At 46.4% G+C, this 18,122-nt stretch overlaps 1 protein-coding gene across 4 annotated transcripts in view; it reads right to left on the reverse strand.

The window, feature by feature from the left end:
* SPEN (spen family transcriptional repressor) overlaps positions 1 to 17,854 on the reverse strand; it is a 67,175-nt gene extending 49,321 nt beyond the window's left edge. For all 4 annotated transcript variants that reach the window (XM_030463834.1, XM_030463832.1, XM_030463831.1 and 1 more), the window contains exon 1: positions 17,697 to 17,854. In XM_030463834.1, the coding sequence (XP_030319694.1) occupies positions 17,697 to 17,779 (83 nt within the window). In that variant the 5' untranslated portion in view covers positions 17,780 to 17,854. The remainder of the gene's footprint in view (positions 1 to 17,696) is intronic.
* Positions 17,855 to 18,122: the final 268 nt, after the last annotated feature.

Genomic DNA, 18,122 nt, shown 5'->3' on the forward strand with positions numbered 1-18,122 from the left:
TAAAAACATGTTTGTGCACACAAGAAAATAGGGTGTACACACATTTGTAAATATGTTGCATCAACCCAAGAGCAAGGATGGGTAAAACAAGAAGCATGAACACAGCAATGTTTTAAAACAGCCAAGAGCTGCAGTTCTGATTGCTCCTTTCAGCCAAGAGATATTGGGCAAAACAATTCAGGGCTTTAAACTGCAGTTGTTTATCCATGACAGAGCAAGGAAAAATGCTGATTTTTTAATGCACTGACAAACAGGAAAGGGACACATGAATAAAAAACTAATCAAGAAGCATTTGTAAATTCTTAAGCTTAATTACTGCAAAAACCTTTCCAGTGGTAAGGACAACACAACGCTGAATAGATGCAAACAATTCTTAAACAAGAAAAGCTGTTTTCAGCTTTGTACCCTGGAATAAGCAAAATACAACTCCCATCTGAGGAGCAAATGCTGTCAGAACCTGCCAGGTTCTGCGTGGCTTTCCATACACCTTCCAATTTCATCATTGTTGTTGGATGACTAATCCTTAAATAGGATTTGAAAAGCTGCCTCACTGACTGCTGGCTCCTCGTTCCAACCTGACCTACTATACTTTATATATAACCTGGTTTGGACTTAGATCCCATTTTCCTCTGGTTTATACCCCACTGAATACAGCACGCAGTCCATTAAGGAGTATGTGTGCAAACAAGAGTACCTTTCAAGTCAAAAAGCACTCTGTTAGGCATAAAAAGGAAAGGGTGCCTGTGGGACACGTTCTTGCCTCTGACTCTCCACCTCTGCACTCGTGTACAACACAGTGACGTTTAATTCTTGGGAAATTCCTAACTCGTGCTACCAAACTGATGCACTGGTTATTTTTTATTCTAATTAAAAGCTACAAGGAGCAAATAACGGTGAATGGCACTGCAGGAAAAGTACTGCTCGACATTTGCACCCTTCTGAAGCTGGGTATGGTTACCTTGCCTTGAAGGCAAGGTTCAGAAAGACCAGAAAAGTAGAGGACGTGGGTAATTAAACCTATGTGAGGAAAAAAATGGCATAATTGGACACGGCACGTGTAAAGAGAGGAGAAACAGGAAAGGAAGAAGGGGGAAGAAAAACAGGAAAGAGCCTATTTGAAAAAATGTTCATTCCATGAATTAAGATGATGAAAAATAGGAAAAATAATTAGGTATCCTACTTAGCATGACCTTTTACTATGTGTGCCAGTGCCAGTCCCCTACAGACAGCAAAGATAAGATGTAAGAGGATGGAGTGCTCTAACTCCTACCCATCGAGTTTTTCTTCTAAATACAGAAGTGACTGGTTGGAACACATTTGGTTTCTGGCAACATGAGCCCCTACTTTGTCTACGATCTTCAAAGGGGGAGGAATACCTTAGCACTACTCAAATAACCCAAAAATCCTAACTGCCCTCCTGACTGCAGTCCCCACAACCTACATTGTCCTGCATGCCAGTTCCATCAGAAACAGCCTCAGAAAGATTCTTCCCCACTTACCATCCTGACAATTCTTTAATTTCCTCATTCTGAAATTGTAACTCACAGGTGTTACTGCAACATGACAGACCTCAGTTATTTTGCTGCTGCTGTGTAAGATCCAGAATGTGTCAAAATGATGAGGTATATGAGCTAATACTGCTCAGAAAGTGCAGCTGATACAGAACATCAGAACACAACATGCTCCCCATGTACCAACAAAACCACCCAGCAAATGCACAACTTTTGCAGCCAGGGCTTAATTTTTATATTGGGTGTATTTTGGTTGCCATTAACTTAAAAAATTAAGGTCAACAGGTTTTTTTCCTAAATCAGAAATGGATGGAAGAGGCTACTACTGTAATTCCACTGCAGCCACGGCCCTAAATCACCCCACACTGGGAGATGGTGTGTTTTAATCCCTCTGTTATCCAGATACATAAATATACACCGTGCTCTGGTGTCCTGCACAGTCCCCTTGATGAGCCCCGAGGATAATCTGTGACAATCGCCTTTGCTGAAAGCGAGGGAGGCAGACTGGGGGGAGGAGAAAGGGAGCAGAAGGGGAGGGGGAGGGGGGGATGAAAGAAAACCGAGAAGGAGAGAGCCCTGAGTATTCAAGGACAGCTGCTGGGAGAGGAAGGTTTGCATTTTCCGTGCCCCAACGTGGTCCTGTGATTACACACATCCCTCGGTCCCCCACCGTGAAGATTAATCTGTCTGCTGATCCGGCCCAGCCCCACCCCTTGGCGGCTCTCCGAGCTGCTCCCGACTTGGCAGATGCTGCTGGGAGGAGGAGGAGGAGGAGGACTGCATCGAAGGGAGAGGAGGGGAGATCTGCAGTACTGCATCACCAGACGGGTTTACTGCAGCAGAATAATACATTACAAGGGGAAAAAAAAACCAAAAAACAACCCACGATGCTTTCTGGAGGGCCAGGGGAGGAGGTGGTGATAACGCTGTGTTTCCTTACACCCGTCACACGTTAGAGCAAGATGGAGGCCAACACGCTCCCAGCAGCAACCTCTGTCCGGATCCTGAGGGCTGGGAAGAGGCGACAAAAGACTAGGGGAGGCATCACCGCAACCTTTGGTAAGGTTGGCAGCGAGGCTCCTCTCAGCCCTCCCCTCGGAGCCCTGTACCTGTGTGTCAGCCTGTTCTGGGCAGGCTGCGTTTCGCAATGGCTGGCAGACTCAACAGAAAACAAAGAGGCTGCTTCGCTCAGCTCCCAACCTGCAGACCCCAGTGAAAACAAGGCCTTTTCCTGCCTCTGCCCCTCTGCGGCCCATGCTGATTAATCATTAGCTCCACGCTGTAACGACGGCGGCCAGGGCCGTGTTTTCAGAGGGGTTCCAAGTTCAAGCAGGAGTGGTGGGGAGGAGGAGGAGGTGCGGGAGCTGTTATGTCACCCACCCCTCCAGCAGCGCACACGCTCGCAGCACCCGGCTGTAAACACAGACCTCGCAGCCCTTTCAGAAAGAAAGAAGTTGCTCAATAATCACTGCTCGAACAAAGCCGGGCTAATCCAGCTTTTCAGACAAAAGAAAAAGAATTCATAATTTAAGCATTATGGGTTTATTCACTGCAGATCAAAAGCACCTCTATCATCAAGCAGCTGAAATGTCTCTGGGCTCTTGGCATGGCTGCTCCACACGTTTCTGGGCAGCCCTTCCTCCTGCCCAGCTCTTCCTCCCCTGCTGGGATGGAAAATGCAGCCCCCACCAATGCAGGATCAGGCTGAAGCCTCCTCACCCAGATGACACATCACTCAGACACAACCAAAGCCATCCCTAAAGCTTTCCCTGTGTCGGGTATCTGCATCCTGGGCACCCTCATCTTGCCATTTCTCAGTCACTGTTTCATCTCGGGTGCTTACTCCTCACATCCATTTTTCTGCACAGTCTCTACTGTTCCCAAGGAAAAGCACTTTAAACAAAGGACAGAGAAGAAAGCCAGCCAGCAAATGGTTGGTAAACAAACGTTACCACTTGGCTGCAATATTTTATAAACTGATGAGGGTGTTTACAGGATGATACATACACGACAGGAGAAGGTGGGCTGAAATCTGGGAGATTTGCTGTTTTAGTCTAAACTGAATCCTACTTTAAATCATATTACCTCCTTATTCCTCATGTTCATCTCCCCCTGAGCTCATCAAGACCTTTTATACTCAGCCATTTTCATTACTGCAGTTTTCCAGGTCAGCTCCATCCTGCCCTACAAAAATTCCCTGTATTTTTATTTCGAAGCCGTCACAACGTTACACTCCGGGTACTACTAAATGTGAGACAAAAAATAACACCAGAATTTTTTTGTGCTTGTTTCTGCACCGCTCATTAAGAGCATGATTTGACGAGATGTCCTGATACAGCAGGAGATCTGAATATTCTGGATTCGATTTGACTTCAGCCACATGAAAAGGGGGGGATGATTTTCCATGCCATGCTCCAACTCCTTCCTCCTCCATCATTATACAAGGCAGGCAAGCCCCAGCCTGCATTATTCAGTAAAACGCTCGCACAGCTTGAAGCTTTTCTCAGCCAATCACATTCCTCTTGCTTTGTTGTTATTTCATAACAAAATTATGTGACCTGAAATAATACTTCTCCAGATGTCTGCCTCTCTTCTCCTCGTTCTTAACTCCCAACCAGTCCAACCCCCCATGCTAGGGGCTGCTCTGATCCCATGTTTCTCCTTGCACAAAGCAGATCTGCTCCAGATAAAGGGAGATGCAGGATGTGCAAATGTAAGGAGGAGGTTGCCATCACTAGCTCCACAGGGGTTTTTAGCCAGGCTGATGATGTCTGTTCAACCCCATTAACATCAGTTCTGGAGTTTTCTGATCTCACGGCCATTTATTTCACAGCCAAAGAACTTGGCCCACCACATCAGCACACACAGCTACTTCCCATCCAAGTAACACACAGAACAACACTGCAGAAGAGCAGCACACCCAAAGGCACTGCAGGACACCAAACCATCCTGACAGATATCCTGAAAAATCCTGCCCTGAGATTAGCACCAGCTTCCAGTATCACCATCTCACACAGTGAACTCTCCCTCCCATTCTAGCAACTAAAGCAGTATTTAATATTCCCCACTGTAAAAGTTCCTCAGCCAGTAACACAAAAGGACTGAGCAAAGAATGGAGAACATTTATTGGAATTATGCTCTTGCTTCAAGCAATGCACACCATCAGTTCAAAACCTGACAGTATCATCACATGCCTGACATGGAAAAAAGACTGGAGAGCTTCTGGATAAAAAATTAAAGAGTCTAAACAAAAGGCAGTAAAAATTGCAGAGACTGCATTATTGGGTTTGGGTCCTATCACAACTGCAGTAACTGATCTGTAACAGAGAGCAAAACCAGAGGCAGAGCACAGAGAAGTTTGTGTGCAGGGCTGGGATGAAAACACTGCAAGTTGTTGAAAAACAGATCTTGATAGAAGCAGCCAGGAGAATTCCAGACTCCTAGAAAACCACACTTAAAATCCACTTTAACAAACATGGGGAACTGTCTCCCGACAAGCCACAACCGCTTGTCTTTGTAGCACTGTCACACACACAGAGAACTTGTCAACCAGTGTCTCAAATGCTTCAAGACAAATATGGGAACACACCCATGGCCTCTGCCAGCAGCTGGGCTTCGGGGAGCCCAAGAACAGCATTTTATTTACTATGAACTCCATGTGATGCCTCTTTACAGAAGGCTTGATCCAAAGGCCTGGTTCCCAAGCCAGCTCTCTGCACACCAGAAATCCCTCACCTCAGCACACAGGCATTGCAGTTGTAACCTGAAAATTGAAAACTCTCTCTTCAGGATTGGGGTGAAAATCCTGTGAATGCTTATCTAATATACATGTATAAAAACACATACACACCCTTTGAAGAGCCTGACAGCACCATTTGGTAACACTCCTCCAAACACCTGATCTTCCCCCAATTTTCTGAAGAACTAGTTTAAGTGACAAAACACACTGGGAGGAATGGATGAGCACAGAGGATGCCAGCAATGTATGGAGCCCTTCCAGCAGCCTCCAGAGGAGATCCAATGTATGGTATTGGCTTTCCTTATCTCCAGCTGCTGCATCACGTTCAAGCCAGCTAAAAATAAAACAAATTAAATGACTCTCTAATTCTACCTTTCTCAGCACAAAATTGCTATTTCTACAGCAATAAGCCCTCATGAGAGGGCAGGATAACATTCTGGATGGTCATGAGCAGGGAAGCTCACCAATGAGTGATAAATCCACACAATGCAAAGCTTTGAGAACTTTTACCTTCCCAAAGCTGGGCTAAAGAAAAGCTTCCACAAGTTTTCAGGCTATCCCAAGAGCAGTCCTTATGACAGCAATGGTTCAGAAACATGCCCTAACTACCAAGCTCCCATAATTTTCTAGATTGCTATCTGAGATGCTTTAAAACCTTTTCAGAGTGATCTTTATTGTCTCTGTGACCTTTGGGAGCTGGGGGGAGAAAACCAACGTTCTTCAGGGCATTCTCCACAGCTCTCTTCCTAGCACTACAAATCTTCAGGGAAACCTCAAAATTCAGAAGCAGAAACCATCCTCCTGGTGCTGGAGCTCAGATAGACTGGAGTGAAACCTCCATATGATGCTCCTCTCATCACTCAAACCCAGACCACTCTGAGGCTTCCCTTACCCCTCAACAGCACTCAAGAGGGAAACCTCCCAACTCTGACTACAAGCAGGGGTTTTGTTAATGAGATACAGCACGTGTTCCTGCCACACACTGCAAACAGCCCAGGCTTTGTCTATGCTCGTAATCCCTCCCTGAGAGATGACAAAGTAGGAAATTAAAAAGCTAGCATAGGCACATTCACTGAGGCTTCTGATACCTCTGTTATTTAAAAGCAACATGCTCGACACATCAGATAGGGCAGCAGATAACTCTGGGCTGAAATAAATGCTCGCTTCTTGCTTTACAGCTCAGCTGAATGCTCCATTTTAAAGCACAAAGTAAGAGGGATTCCCAATTACGACATTTTCCTTCAAGTGTTCACTGCAGTCACCATTTGGATACTGCTGAGGTATTAATTTACAAATGAAATTATTATGTACCCCCAGAGAGGGAAGAAACAGACTATTTAAAACTGTTTATTCATGGTTGCTGCTGTTGGTAGCAACTACTTCTTCCAAGAATCAACATAAAATTTTCCTGCAACCCCCACAACAAGCAATTCTGCCACAGCTAAGCAGTTCTAAGTGCATACCCATCAGGTGAAACCTGAATATAGACAGATACACTCGTTCCTCAAGACACAGATCAGTTCCACTCACTTCAACACCCCCACAACATGGAACAGCACCCAAAGGAGCCTTAACAATGCTTCAGCCTGAAGGAGACAGAGGGGGAGACAAATCCATGCTCGGGGCATTGGGATTACATCAAGTTATAGGAATTAAAAAATTTTAAAAGCCTCATCTTGACCTGGGCAGCATCCAGCCTCTCACATCCTCACCCCAGTCAGCAGTTCTGCTGCCTGCGACGTCAGGAGAACCCCGCGTTGCATCAGCCCGGCCGCGGGCTGCAGTCAGAGGCAAATCTTGTCCCAACTGTACTGCAGGGCTCAGAGCCAAATTACCACGTCCAGGCCGTGCAAACCTGGCTGAGCAAGACAAGTTTCTGGTTCACACGGCCACCTCGGCCGGAAGAGAGGCAGGAGTTCTGTTAGGAAGGAACTTTTCCCACTTGTCACTTCTGCGCAATTAAGCAGGCGAGCAACCCGTAAGCAGGGCTTATAGGTATAGACATTAGTTAAAACAACAAAACAAAACAAAAAAAAAAGAAATCAAAGTGGCTTTGTGAGCAGAAATAATAAGACTCATTTCTTATGGATGCATGTCTTGAGGTTGAATTCTCCAGCGTCCAATAACTGCCAGTTCCCACTGCAGCTTTTCCCACGGTCAGGAACACCTCTTTCCCATGTGGATTCTTTAATGTCTAATAAGGGCTGCACTCTCACTGCAGCTTTTCTCTCCATGGGGCCGCTAATCAGGTCTCTCTCCTCTATTAAAACTGCTTGTTTTCACAAAACTCAAAGGAACGTTGTACCTCTGAGGCTGTGAGTACCCCCTGTGCCCTGAAGTACAGCTGGAACTGGCTAACGGCTTCAAAATTGATTAAGGAAAAATATATTCACATAGCAAGATCAGATCAGCCCTGCTCTCCAAGCAGAGAGTAAACATGACTATTTGTAGAAGCCCAAAGAGGTTACAAAAATTGGTAGAAACTGCATGTTCAGCTGTGTTGTATCAAGCACAATGTGCTGTGATTCTTTATCCTCCAACCTACACAGATGCGCAGGATCACGTTACTACACACTAGAGACAGAGCTACTGAATTCCATCTCCAGGGTGCTTTTTCTTCCAGCTTAAGCTGGAAGCATAATCTGCTTCAAAAATATCAGTGGTGATAGGCTGCACGAGATGCTTTCTGCTCAGGAATTGCTCAAGCCTCTTCTTTTGTGTGACTGATTTTAGGATTCGTTCAGATTCAGTTTGAAGAGCAAGCTGCATCACAACCAGGGGGTACCTCATGATTAATCAAGTTTTTCGTTCTTACATGAAAGAGTAATTCCCCCACCTCAGCTCTGCTTCTCCAAGCCCTGCTTTGCATGTATTCAGCAGCAGATGGAGAAAAATGCAGAGTCATAACATCATGGTCTCCCATGCTGCAGAGTACTTAAAATATGTCTCATCTTAAGGCTTTTCAAGTCTTGGTGCTCACTGGTTCCTGTAGTCAAATAGAAACTTTATTATTTCTTCTTCAAGGGTTTATATACATTTTCCAGAGGAATTTAAGAAAAAAACAAAGGTTATCTGTGTCTTGAACCACCCCAAGTGACTGGATTGCTCCTCCCCCTCAAACCACAACTCAGTTTGAACAAGTGACCCGGCTTCAATTCCACCAACAGGTTTGACAACTTGAAATTCATTTCTGACAGAAAGCAGCCACGGATCCAGGGACTCACAGCAAGTCACCAACCCCAAAAGCTCACCTACTCCTGAAAGGATATCATCTTCAAAACAGGCAGGGAAGAAAAAAAAAATCCCATCCCCCTTAAAAAAAAGTTCCCAGCCAGTCCAGCCTCCTCCACAAAGCCCTGTATTGATGCTGGGCAGCTGCTCCCACCCTGCCATGCCAGCCTGTCACCCAAATACAGATGTGCAAATATTATTTTGTTGGCCCATGACTCACAGCTACCATCACCTTGGAGAAAGTGCTTGTTCCTGTGACTAAACCAACTGGCAGCACAGGGCTCAGCATGAGCCAGGTGTCTGCCCAAGGAAACTGACACTGCCCACTGCCAGCCCGGCACACACCAGGAGGTTTGCTCTGCAGTGCCTACCTGTGCTCCAGGCACTTTCTCCAAAACTTTCCACAACTGAGCTCCTTAACCAGCCAGATTTTAATGGCTTTTCTTTTGATGCAACTCAAAGCCAAGGTTTTGCAAAGCCAAGGGAACACAAGGCTTGAACATCACTGCAATGACAGGCGAGGTTTCTCACCTCGGATTTATGAGCTGACCTAAAGGCTTCACCATCCCAAAGGATTTGGCAGACTTGTATCTCCAGGTGTATGGGTGCTGCCAGACCTACAGGGCTCCTCCTGTGGTTTCAGGATCTGCCAGATACACTGTCCCACCCCCAGCACAAATGGGCACCTCACCATGGCCACCAGGAAAGCTGCTTCCTCATTTCATGCCTTTCCAGTGATCAGCTTTAACTTTAAATGCTTCCTTTCAAAAATCAGTCTGACACGAGGTAAACAAGAGTATGAACTGCTAGCACAACAGGGGGACTGTGATCTCTGAATGGATATGCTGGAAGAGATGCTTCCTGAGCTCAGCTGCTGCCAAAACCCAGCATCTCTCACCACACCTGCAACCAGCCCACCAGCTACACCACCAGTGCTGAAGCCATTTTGATTTTCCAAATGTAGCAAACCTGCTCTGCTAAGGCCTCTAATCAATTGTTCCAGAGTGAAGAAAAAGACCAAAGGCTTATTTACACTTTGGTTACAACAAGGTTACTGAGGAGATTGTTAGCTGTCTGGATGCCCATTTGTCAGGCTTTCCAAGAGCAGTGGAAACACACCCAGGCACAGATCCCCTGAAATTAAATCAGACGTTGATTACGTATACAAGGGAGATACTTATCCACCCTGAGCTTTTATTCCCCTCAGTTGGGATGCTAATGAGGCCGGAAGACTTTTTTTTTTTTTTCCTCCAAAGACAACTACTTTAAACATACAACTTGGCAATTTATGTTTCTTATTTTGCCCTATTAACTACTGTGGGTCACCCGCAGCTGCCACAGGGAACCCAAAGAGGGAACATTTCAACAAACCCCTCTGTGCATTTTGGCAGCCATCACAGTTAATGAGGACGGGAGGCATTCACACCAGTGGCAAGAGCAGATGGACCACAGCTCGGGGCTTTGTGCCACACGGAAGTGGTGAGCAGCTCACCAAGGACACGTCCACCACAGTTGGGGAAACCTGTGACAAGGACATTCAGTTCCTCTCAATGAATCCCATGGTCAGAAAACACAACCAGTTTTTGTACCTGGAGAAAAAACTGAGAGTGATTCAACACTTATTTAAAAAAAAAAAAAAATCATGTGCAATCTGGCAGTAGTCTTTTTACTGAACTAAAAGATCATTTCAAACCCAGCTCTGATTAGGCACCTGACCACCTTTATGACAGGAACTTGGTTTGAAGCCAGCTCTGCTTTCCTACCACATAAGGGGACAACAAAAGACATGCAAGCTCTTCAGTTTGGCTAGAGGGCTACCTGAGAGGAACAGACACACAAGAAACCACTCTCTCCATCTGCAGAAAGAGCCATCAGTATCCAACAGACAGCAGCACAGATCATCCATTCATGCTCCTTCCAGAGATGTTTGGACTTATCTGGCTTTTCAGAGTTTAGAGGATGTTCAGGGCTTTTTGATCAGATTTGGAAGCTCACGCTTCAGATCCAAATATGCTTTAAAAAACCCAAAAAAACCCAAAAAAGTGCTTTCAAATTTAAGTTGGTAAGCTTAACTAAAAAGAGGAACAGAAAGAAAGCAAAAAAAAGTTCCCTTTTGTTCTTAAAAGCTGCCTGGGTCTTTAAACAGAAAGCAGTCATTAAGACAGGCTGCTGCTCTTCTCCCACGATTAGTTTGTCTGAGCGGAAAATTGATGTTCCTTTCACATCCGAATTCTGCTGCATTCTCACCCAAGTCACCATGAACGTTTGGACCTCAGACAAGGCATGAATATACAAACTCCAGTCCAGAGCCAGCCACACGCAGTGCTACAGGACACACTCCCAAGAAATCCGTCCTGGGAAGGATGTTGTTCCAACCCAATTCAGAGACACCGCCTTCAAACTCCATCTATCCTGTTAACAGATCAGATTGCAGCAAACCCTGGAATACATCCTGGTGTATTTATGAAAAGCCTATAACAATGTTTATTCTTTTACTAAAGGATGTTATCTTCAAGCTGCAGGATTTTGCAGATTGCACTGGACGATTACACAGTGTTAGAAGGTTAAACAATAACTATGGAAATGTAAAAACTAAAGCAGTTGCTGTGCTTTATTCATCCTACAGAAGTCCTCATCACATCTTACTGCAGAACAGCACTGGAGTTGTTTTTTCAGACTCCAGGACACCAGAGCTGCCATTATTCACCAGGCAGACAGAAAGGTGAAACCTCCTGCGCTACTCCAAGGTGTACATGGTGGGGAACACTACTGACTTGTTAGCTCAGACAACCAAAAAAAGAAAAAAGCTAGTTTTGTCTGATTTTCATTAACTGTTTCTAGTCTTCAGAACACTACAAAGATGCAGGCAAAGGTTGTACACAGTGAATTTCCATCTCCAGGCTCATATCCCTCACATGAGATTCCTAAATCAGCGTGCCGAAGATGCAGCTAAACACAAAATCTTATTATGGAGAGTAATCATATTTTCTAGCTTATTCCTCAGTTCATAGTTTAGGAATGTTTGGCCTTTCAGTCTTTGGTTTCAGGGTGTTCTGAGACCTCAGCAAGTTCACTGAACTTAATAAAAAACACAAGCAAAACATCTCACAAGTGCTTATTCTTGGTAGGTACCAAAGCCAGAATGTACCCACCCCACCAGCAGCTTAACAACCTAAACCCTTGCAGCCAGCAATCTCTAGTAGTCAAACACCAGCTAAGGGGTGACCCTCAGTTCTACCCCTTCCTGAACACTGATCAGAAGACCTTGTTTTGGTATTTGTTACTTCTCAGGTGCATCTTCATGTGCAGAAATCAGCACTTCTTCTTCACAGTGTAAAACCACTGCAACAGCAGGACAGCCTGGCCTTGCGACACATCAGCTTGCAAAAACAAAGCTCCCAAGGAGCCCCAGGTTCATCCTGACTCACTGACTCATCCAACTTCTGCAACCTGCCCTCCACTCATTTGGATATTTACTTCCTTTTTTATGAAAAGCCAGCTAGTGCCTCTTTGCCCTCACTGAAGTCAAGGACCTAATTTTGGACACACCTTAAGACAGCAATAAGGTCATTTGCCAGAGACCTTGGCATGACTTTCTGTCCTAGGAAAAGCAGAGAGAGGAAAAAAAAAATAGTCAACAAGGCTATCACAAAACAAATTTAACCTTTTTTTCACCCAATGTTTACCTTGGTGAATGGATTTAATACCTCTGCATGCCCAAGGACTGGTAAGTTCTCAATATAGAAGCCTGCTTTGAGGCAAGCTGTGAGAATAGGCACGAGGATTAATTCATCATCATACCAAAGGCAAGAAATACCAAAAGCCAAAGTCATTTTGGAGGAGCTCTCAGTGACAACAAAAGCTGCTCTTGTCAAATCACAAGCGCAGCCAGGAAACTTCAGAGAAGAAACAATACCAGAAAGGCTCAGCAGATGACAGAATTTTGTAACCAAGTGACATCAACTTATCTTTCCACCAGGGCTCAACCTGTAAGAACACTTAATAGAACCTTAGACCAAATCTATGCTCTTCGTGGCTTCTCATTAAGTTTCTTTGAAATAATTATATAGGTATTTCCTTGGCCAGCATGGCGTCACCAGGCTGCCACCTCAAGTGCATGCAAAGAGCAGAATCCGGAGCAGCCGGAGCAGTCATGGATCTGAACCTGTTGGGGAGCTGTCCCCGGCGTGACTCAGTCCTGGGGGAAGAAGTGGGTGGCAGCAGACAAACATGGCTCAGGAGCACCCTGGTAGGATGCAGAGGCAATGCCAGAGCTGCTTTATGGCACCTGGTGAATCCGTATTGGGAATAGAATTAATAAAGGAAATGCCATGAACCACCTCCAGAACCAGCACCATCAGCTCCCCATTAGCCACCCAACTGATGGACCCACGCCCAGCACACGGCCAACTTTCGCTGGAGAAACCAAGATCCAAGGCAGGACTTGCCTCATGTCTTCCACACCTCTCTTTCCCTTCTGATTCTGAGCAATTAATTTAATTCCCTTGGCCTAATTTCCCAACCAAATGTCATCCCACCACATTATTAGCCTTCATAATAACAAAAACTGTATTTGTAAAACGACACAAACAAGTGATGATACCATCCAATATTCTACGTGTTGCTTCAGCAAATTTTACCTTCCCCCTCCTCCCTTCAAAAGCTCTGAACTAAAAAGGCTGGGACCTCATTTGTGAAAATGCCATCACTTAAAAATTATGTGAACCAAGAAAGAAAATAGGATTAGTTAATTCTCTAGCTTTACTTCTATAGGTTCCTAAAATAACAATACATCTGGATAGAGATCTCTATATGCACAGCTGATTCAGGATAAACCATCCATGTGTTTGCATCCTAAGTGATATCCAACAACTGTTACTTGATTATAAGCAATAAAAGCCTGGGAATATATTTAAAAGTTTTACTAGAAAAACCAGAGCACTGTTACTCCCAGCTCAAGCCTGTTCCTGTGGAAAGGGACTGCGGGACCTGCCCGTGTCCTGCGTGGAAAAAAGGCACAGAAATGGTGCTGCCCTAGCAGCCATCAACCTGAATAGACATGGAGGTTTTTCTTCTCAAAGCTCAAAGCCAGCACATCAGCAGCAATCCTACAACCCAGCCCCACACAACAGCTCTAGAAGAGCTGCCCAAAAGCCCTTTACTCCACTTCAACTCATAGCAGTGACTTACACAGCAGAAAGCCCAGAGATTTTCTGCTCCCAGACTGAATTTACACTCCCAGACATTAAGACAAAACATTTTCTTGTAAACTAACCAAATGTTTTCTAGAAATTATTGAAAACAAACATGCACTGGTTCTTCTGCCAGTTTTTTTGTAGAGCAACTCCTCCAAGCAGTTGTGTTTAAAATGCAAACCACTTTTCCCGAAGGTGTCTTCCTCAAAGCAGAAATCAGAACAAGGTGAAGCAAGATAAGCAGATTTTCCAAAAAGGAACCTTAACAGTTATTTGCCTTCTCCAAGACTACTCTGATCTGCAACTTGTTTATAATGAGTTTAAAGCAACACATTTGTTTCCTGAAACCCAGGGCTTCTCCCAGCCTCTCTGAACATCTTAATTCTCCCACAGAAGAGGAGATGGCATACCACAGTCACATGGCTCATAATTAAGAGGCTTTTACTCCTCTTTGCCCTTTAAAAAACACCACTAAAGAGACAAAGCCGTGTTCCTTCAGAGAACTGGACAAAAACACAGGGAGGAAAAAAAATATGGAAGGCCAGCACTTGTGCTGGGGACAACTGTTACTATATTTAGTCGCCTTATTCTGCAAGCTGCTGAGCATCTGTTTCAATGATGGTGAATGACTTTTTTTCCTGCTAGTCAAGACAGCATTAATTAGGTGAACCCAAATGACTGCTTCCACCACTTCCCTGAGTGCCCAGCTCTCCCATATCCTCCCACAGAATCGCTGCTTATTCCATCCTAAAAGCAGACCCCCACTCCTGGCACTGATTGCTTTCTCACTCAGGGATGCCTTAGGAACTCATTTCTAAGAAAATACAGCACATCAGAAATTAAGTTGCTAAGAAGAGGAGTGGCTGAGTACAAAACAGAAAGCTCGTAACAATCTCAACTTATTAAAACACACTGAAAAATTAATTTGCGATCCCTTTTAACATCAAGACAACAGATTAGCAAAAAAAAAAAAAAAAAAGGGCTTTTAGTGGCAAAAATAACAATGCTCATGTATTATATTCTGGAGATCAGCTTCAGTATCCTCTCATCTGAGAGGATTTGTAAGCAAAGAGTGCATTACTTCAGCTCACACAAAACAAAACCAATCAGAAGCATTTTGCAAAAAGAAAAAAAAACCAAAGCAAAACAATCAACACTTTCTGCAGAGCGCTTCTTTTATCTGAATTCCTTCCTCAAAGTAACTACTTGGGAGGCTGCAAACCCAAGCAAGGTTCCCACAGTAAATGGTTAATTGAAGGGGAAGCAGCAACTCCTTGACAGAAATGCCTGGTGGGTTTTCAGAGTCTCCCTTGAATTTTTGCTTTAGAAACAAAATGGTTGTTTTTCTGAAACTTGCCCCTAGCAGAGGCTGTGCAACAACAAGACTGCTCACATAGGCTTTTAATATGGAGACTCCAGTCTTTCCTAAGCACGATGGAATAACAAACACTCCCGTGGATTGCACAAAGGTTTTAGGGGTGACACTACTGCCCTCCCCTCAGAGCCGGGATTTTTTTAATGCGGTCTTTCCCCAAATTCCTCCTCCCGCTGCCGCGCAGCCTCTCAGCACACTCTTCACCCTATTCTCAGGCTGGGGGATGGGTGGGAACTGGGTTTCAACAAGCCCGGCTCCATCTCAAAGGACTTTCTCTCCGAACTAAATTGTCTTTTCCAAAGAGGGAGCTTTCCCCATCCCACCGGCAGCCCCCTCCCCTGTGGATACCCCCAGCACGCCAGGCAATCCTTCTGCACCCTGTCCCTTCCCCCAGGCGAGGACCAGCATACAAAGGAAGCCTTGCTCCATTGTCCACCTACAGCACCTATACATCGAGCCTGAAATCCAGCTCCGTCCTACAACCGCCAAGATTTCCGTGTTCCCATTCCCAAAAGAGCTCGGGAGGCAGCGTGCCATCTGCCCCCCATGCCTCACTACCTGCACCAAGTCTTTGGGAGGGGATTTTAAACTGTCTTGACTTGTTTTGAGATCAAGCCTCACCCAAACACACACGAATCCCGGGTTAAAAGCTCAGTTTTGAAAACGAAATTCCAGAAACAAGAAGGGTTTGCCTGACTACAAATCTCCTTCCCACACCTCCATCTGAAACTCACAAAGGTAAAAACAACCGAAGGGGGAAAAAAAAAAAAAAAGATATTTAAGAATTCAGCGCCTGCCATTTTTTCCCATCTATCTCTAAGCAACAGTGCCATAGCAACTTTTTCCTGCTTTGCCACAAGCAAAAAGAACTGGGCAAAACGAGACCCAGGCATGTCAGATTTCCACTTTCAAGTACCTATTCCTTCAGCGAGCTACACCTGGAATTAAACAACCAGCCCCAGAGTGGGTTTTTTCTTCTCAAAACCCCTGCCTTCGGACAACACTGACTCCCATGACCTGAACTGATGGACAAGAGAAACCCTCTCGAAGGCAGAACCTTCACCCACCCATCCTGCACCCTGGGGTGGACAGAACGGTGATCTAGGGCTCGGGGGGGTGGGGGAGAGAGGAAAAAAAGAAAGAAAATAAAAGGTGAAGATTAATTAAAATCGGGCAATTTCTGGGTGCTGACATGTGGCCGAGATGGGGTCTCAGTGCAGCAGCTCAGGATGGCAAAGAGAGGAGACCCCCGGCGAGGAGGGGTTGGGGTGTGTGTGTCTTCCCCGCACCCCCGGGGTGACCCCCACCCCAAGGGGACCCCGCCGCCATTTTAGAGCCCGGCTGGCACCAGCCGCGCTGGCCGGGGGGCTTCGAACCCCCAAGTCCCCTAGCAGGGCGAGCAGGAGTCGGCAGGGACCTTCCTTCCCCCACCTCGGTGTCACCGCATCTATTTTTCCCATGGTGACTCATTATTAAGGACGCTCCGTCATTTTTCCAACGCAGGAAGATTAAAGGAAGCCTCAAAATCCTTTTTTTTTTTTTCTTCTTGTGTTTGTTCGTTGTTTTTGTTGTGGTTTTGTTGTTGTTGGGGTTTTTTTTTGGGGGGTGGTGCTAAAACAACCTTGGTTCCTCAGTTTCTTTTTCCCCCCCTAAATAATTAAAAAAGCTTCCAGCGTGGTGTCTCAAGCATCAACTTTGTGCATTTTCCGAGGAAAAAGGGTGTTGCTGAAAGGGGGGGTGAGAATCTTCTCCTCCCCGCATGAAAAGATGAAGTGGATGAGGAAAAAAAAAACAACACAAGCCATGCAAACAGCTACTACTTCCTTATGAGCAGGAGTAATCTATGCAACGAAAAGAAGGGAGGAAAAAAAACCACCAAACAATATAAGGAGTCCAAAGCGCTTCCAGAGTGGACGGATCCGGTGTTTTTCCTTCATGGGTTTGTGTGATTTGATTATTATTTTTTTTTTCCCCCTTTATAAGTCCTGTTTTTTGCAGCAGCAGCTCTGGTTGCCCCCCTGCACGATCGCAGCTCGAGGTAGACTCGGCATCCTCAGGGCCAGGGTATCTCCAGACGAAGAAGAACACAGTAAAAAAAAGCAGAACAAATCAAAAGAAAAAACTCCAAACGTCGCTTAAAAAAAAAAAAAAAGCTATGGAGAAGCAAAATGGCCAAGGCTCAAGGCTGCCTCCGAGGCACAGCACAGCCCCTTCGGCATGAAATCCTCCACTCCGTGCAGAGCTCGACGCGCCGCTCCTCCGTCTTTTCGGGTTTGTTTTCAGTCGTTATTGTTGTTACGGCTCTGCCCGCTCCAGCAGGTCCCCGCAGGTCCCCCGCAGGTCGGTCCACGCTGCCAGCCCTCGGCGGGCGATCCTCGCCATGGCGCGGGGGTTATTTACAACGATTTTGTTTTCCTCCACTCCACAGGCCGCGAGAGCCATCATTTCTCCACATCCCACCCCCTTTTCTTATTTCATTTTTTTCATTGCTTTTTTTCCTTATTTTCCTCAAAGCCAGGGAAGAGGGAAGCGCGGAAAGGGCCTCCCCGGGGGCAGGGTGGGGAGAGCGACCCGAAGGCGCGGGAAGGACCGGCGGGAAGGGACACCCCCCCCTCCTGTTCTCCCGTCCCTCTCTACCCACTCACCGTTTGAAGTGTTCGATGATCTTCTCCTCACGCACGTTCTCCGGCAAGTTGCCCACCCAGAGGTGCCTGGTTTCCCGGACCATGCTGCGAGGCGCGGGGCGAACCCGCCGCCCCTGCCCGGGCTCCCGGCCGCTGCCGCCTCCCCCCGCGCAGCTCTGCCGGCCACCGCTCACCGCCCGCCGCCTCCTCCGCCTCCTCCTCCTCCTCGCCGCCCTCCGCCTCTTCCGCCGCGGGGCCCTGCCGCCCTCAGCGCCGCCGGCTGCCTCCCCCCGCGGCGGCGGACGACACCATCCCCTGCGGGGGGGCCCCCTGGTTGGCGGGCCGGCTGGCGGGCGGCGGGCTCCCTCACCGCCGCGGCTTTTCTTCCTCCCGCTGTCCCCTCGCCGCGGCCCTCGCTCGCTCGCTCCCGCTTCCTCCTCCTCCGGC

Source organism: Calypte anna, chromosome 21 (genome assembly GCF_003957555.1).
Source record: "Calypte anna isolate BGI_N300 chromosome 21, bCalAnn1_v1.p, whole genome shotgun sequence".
NCBI lineage: Eukaryota > Metazoa > Chordata > Aves > Apodiformes > Trochilidae > Calypte > Calypte anna.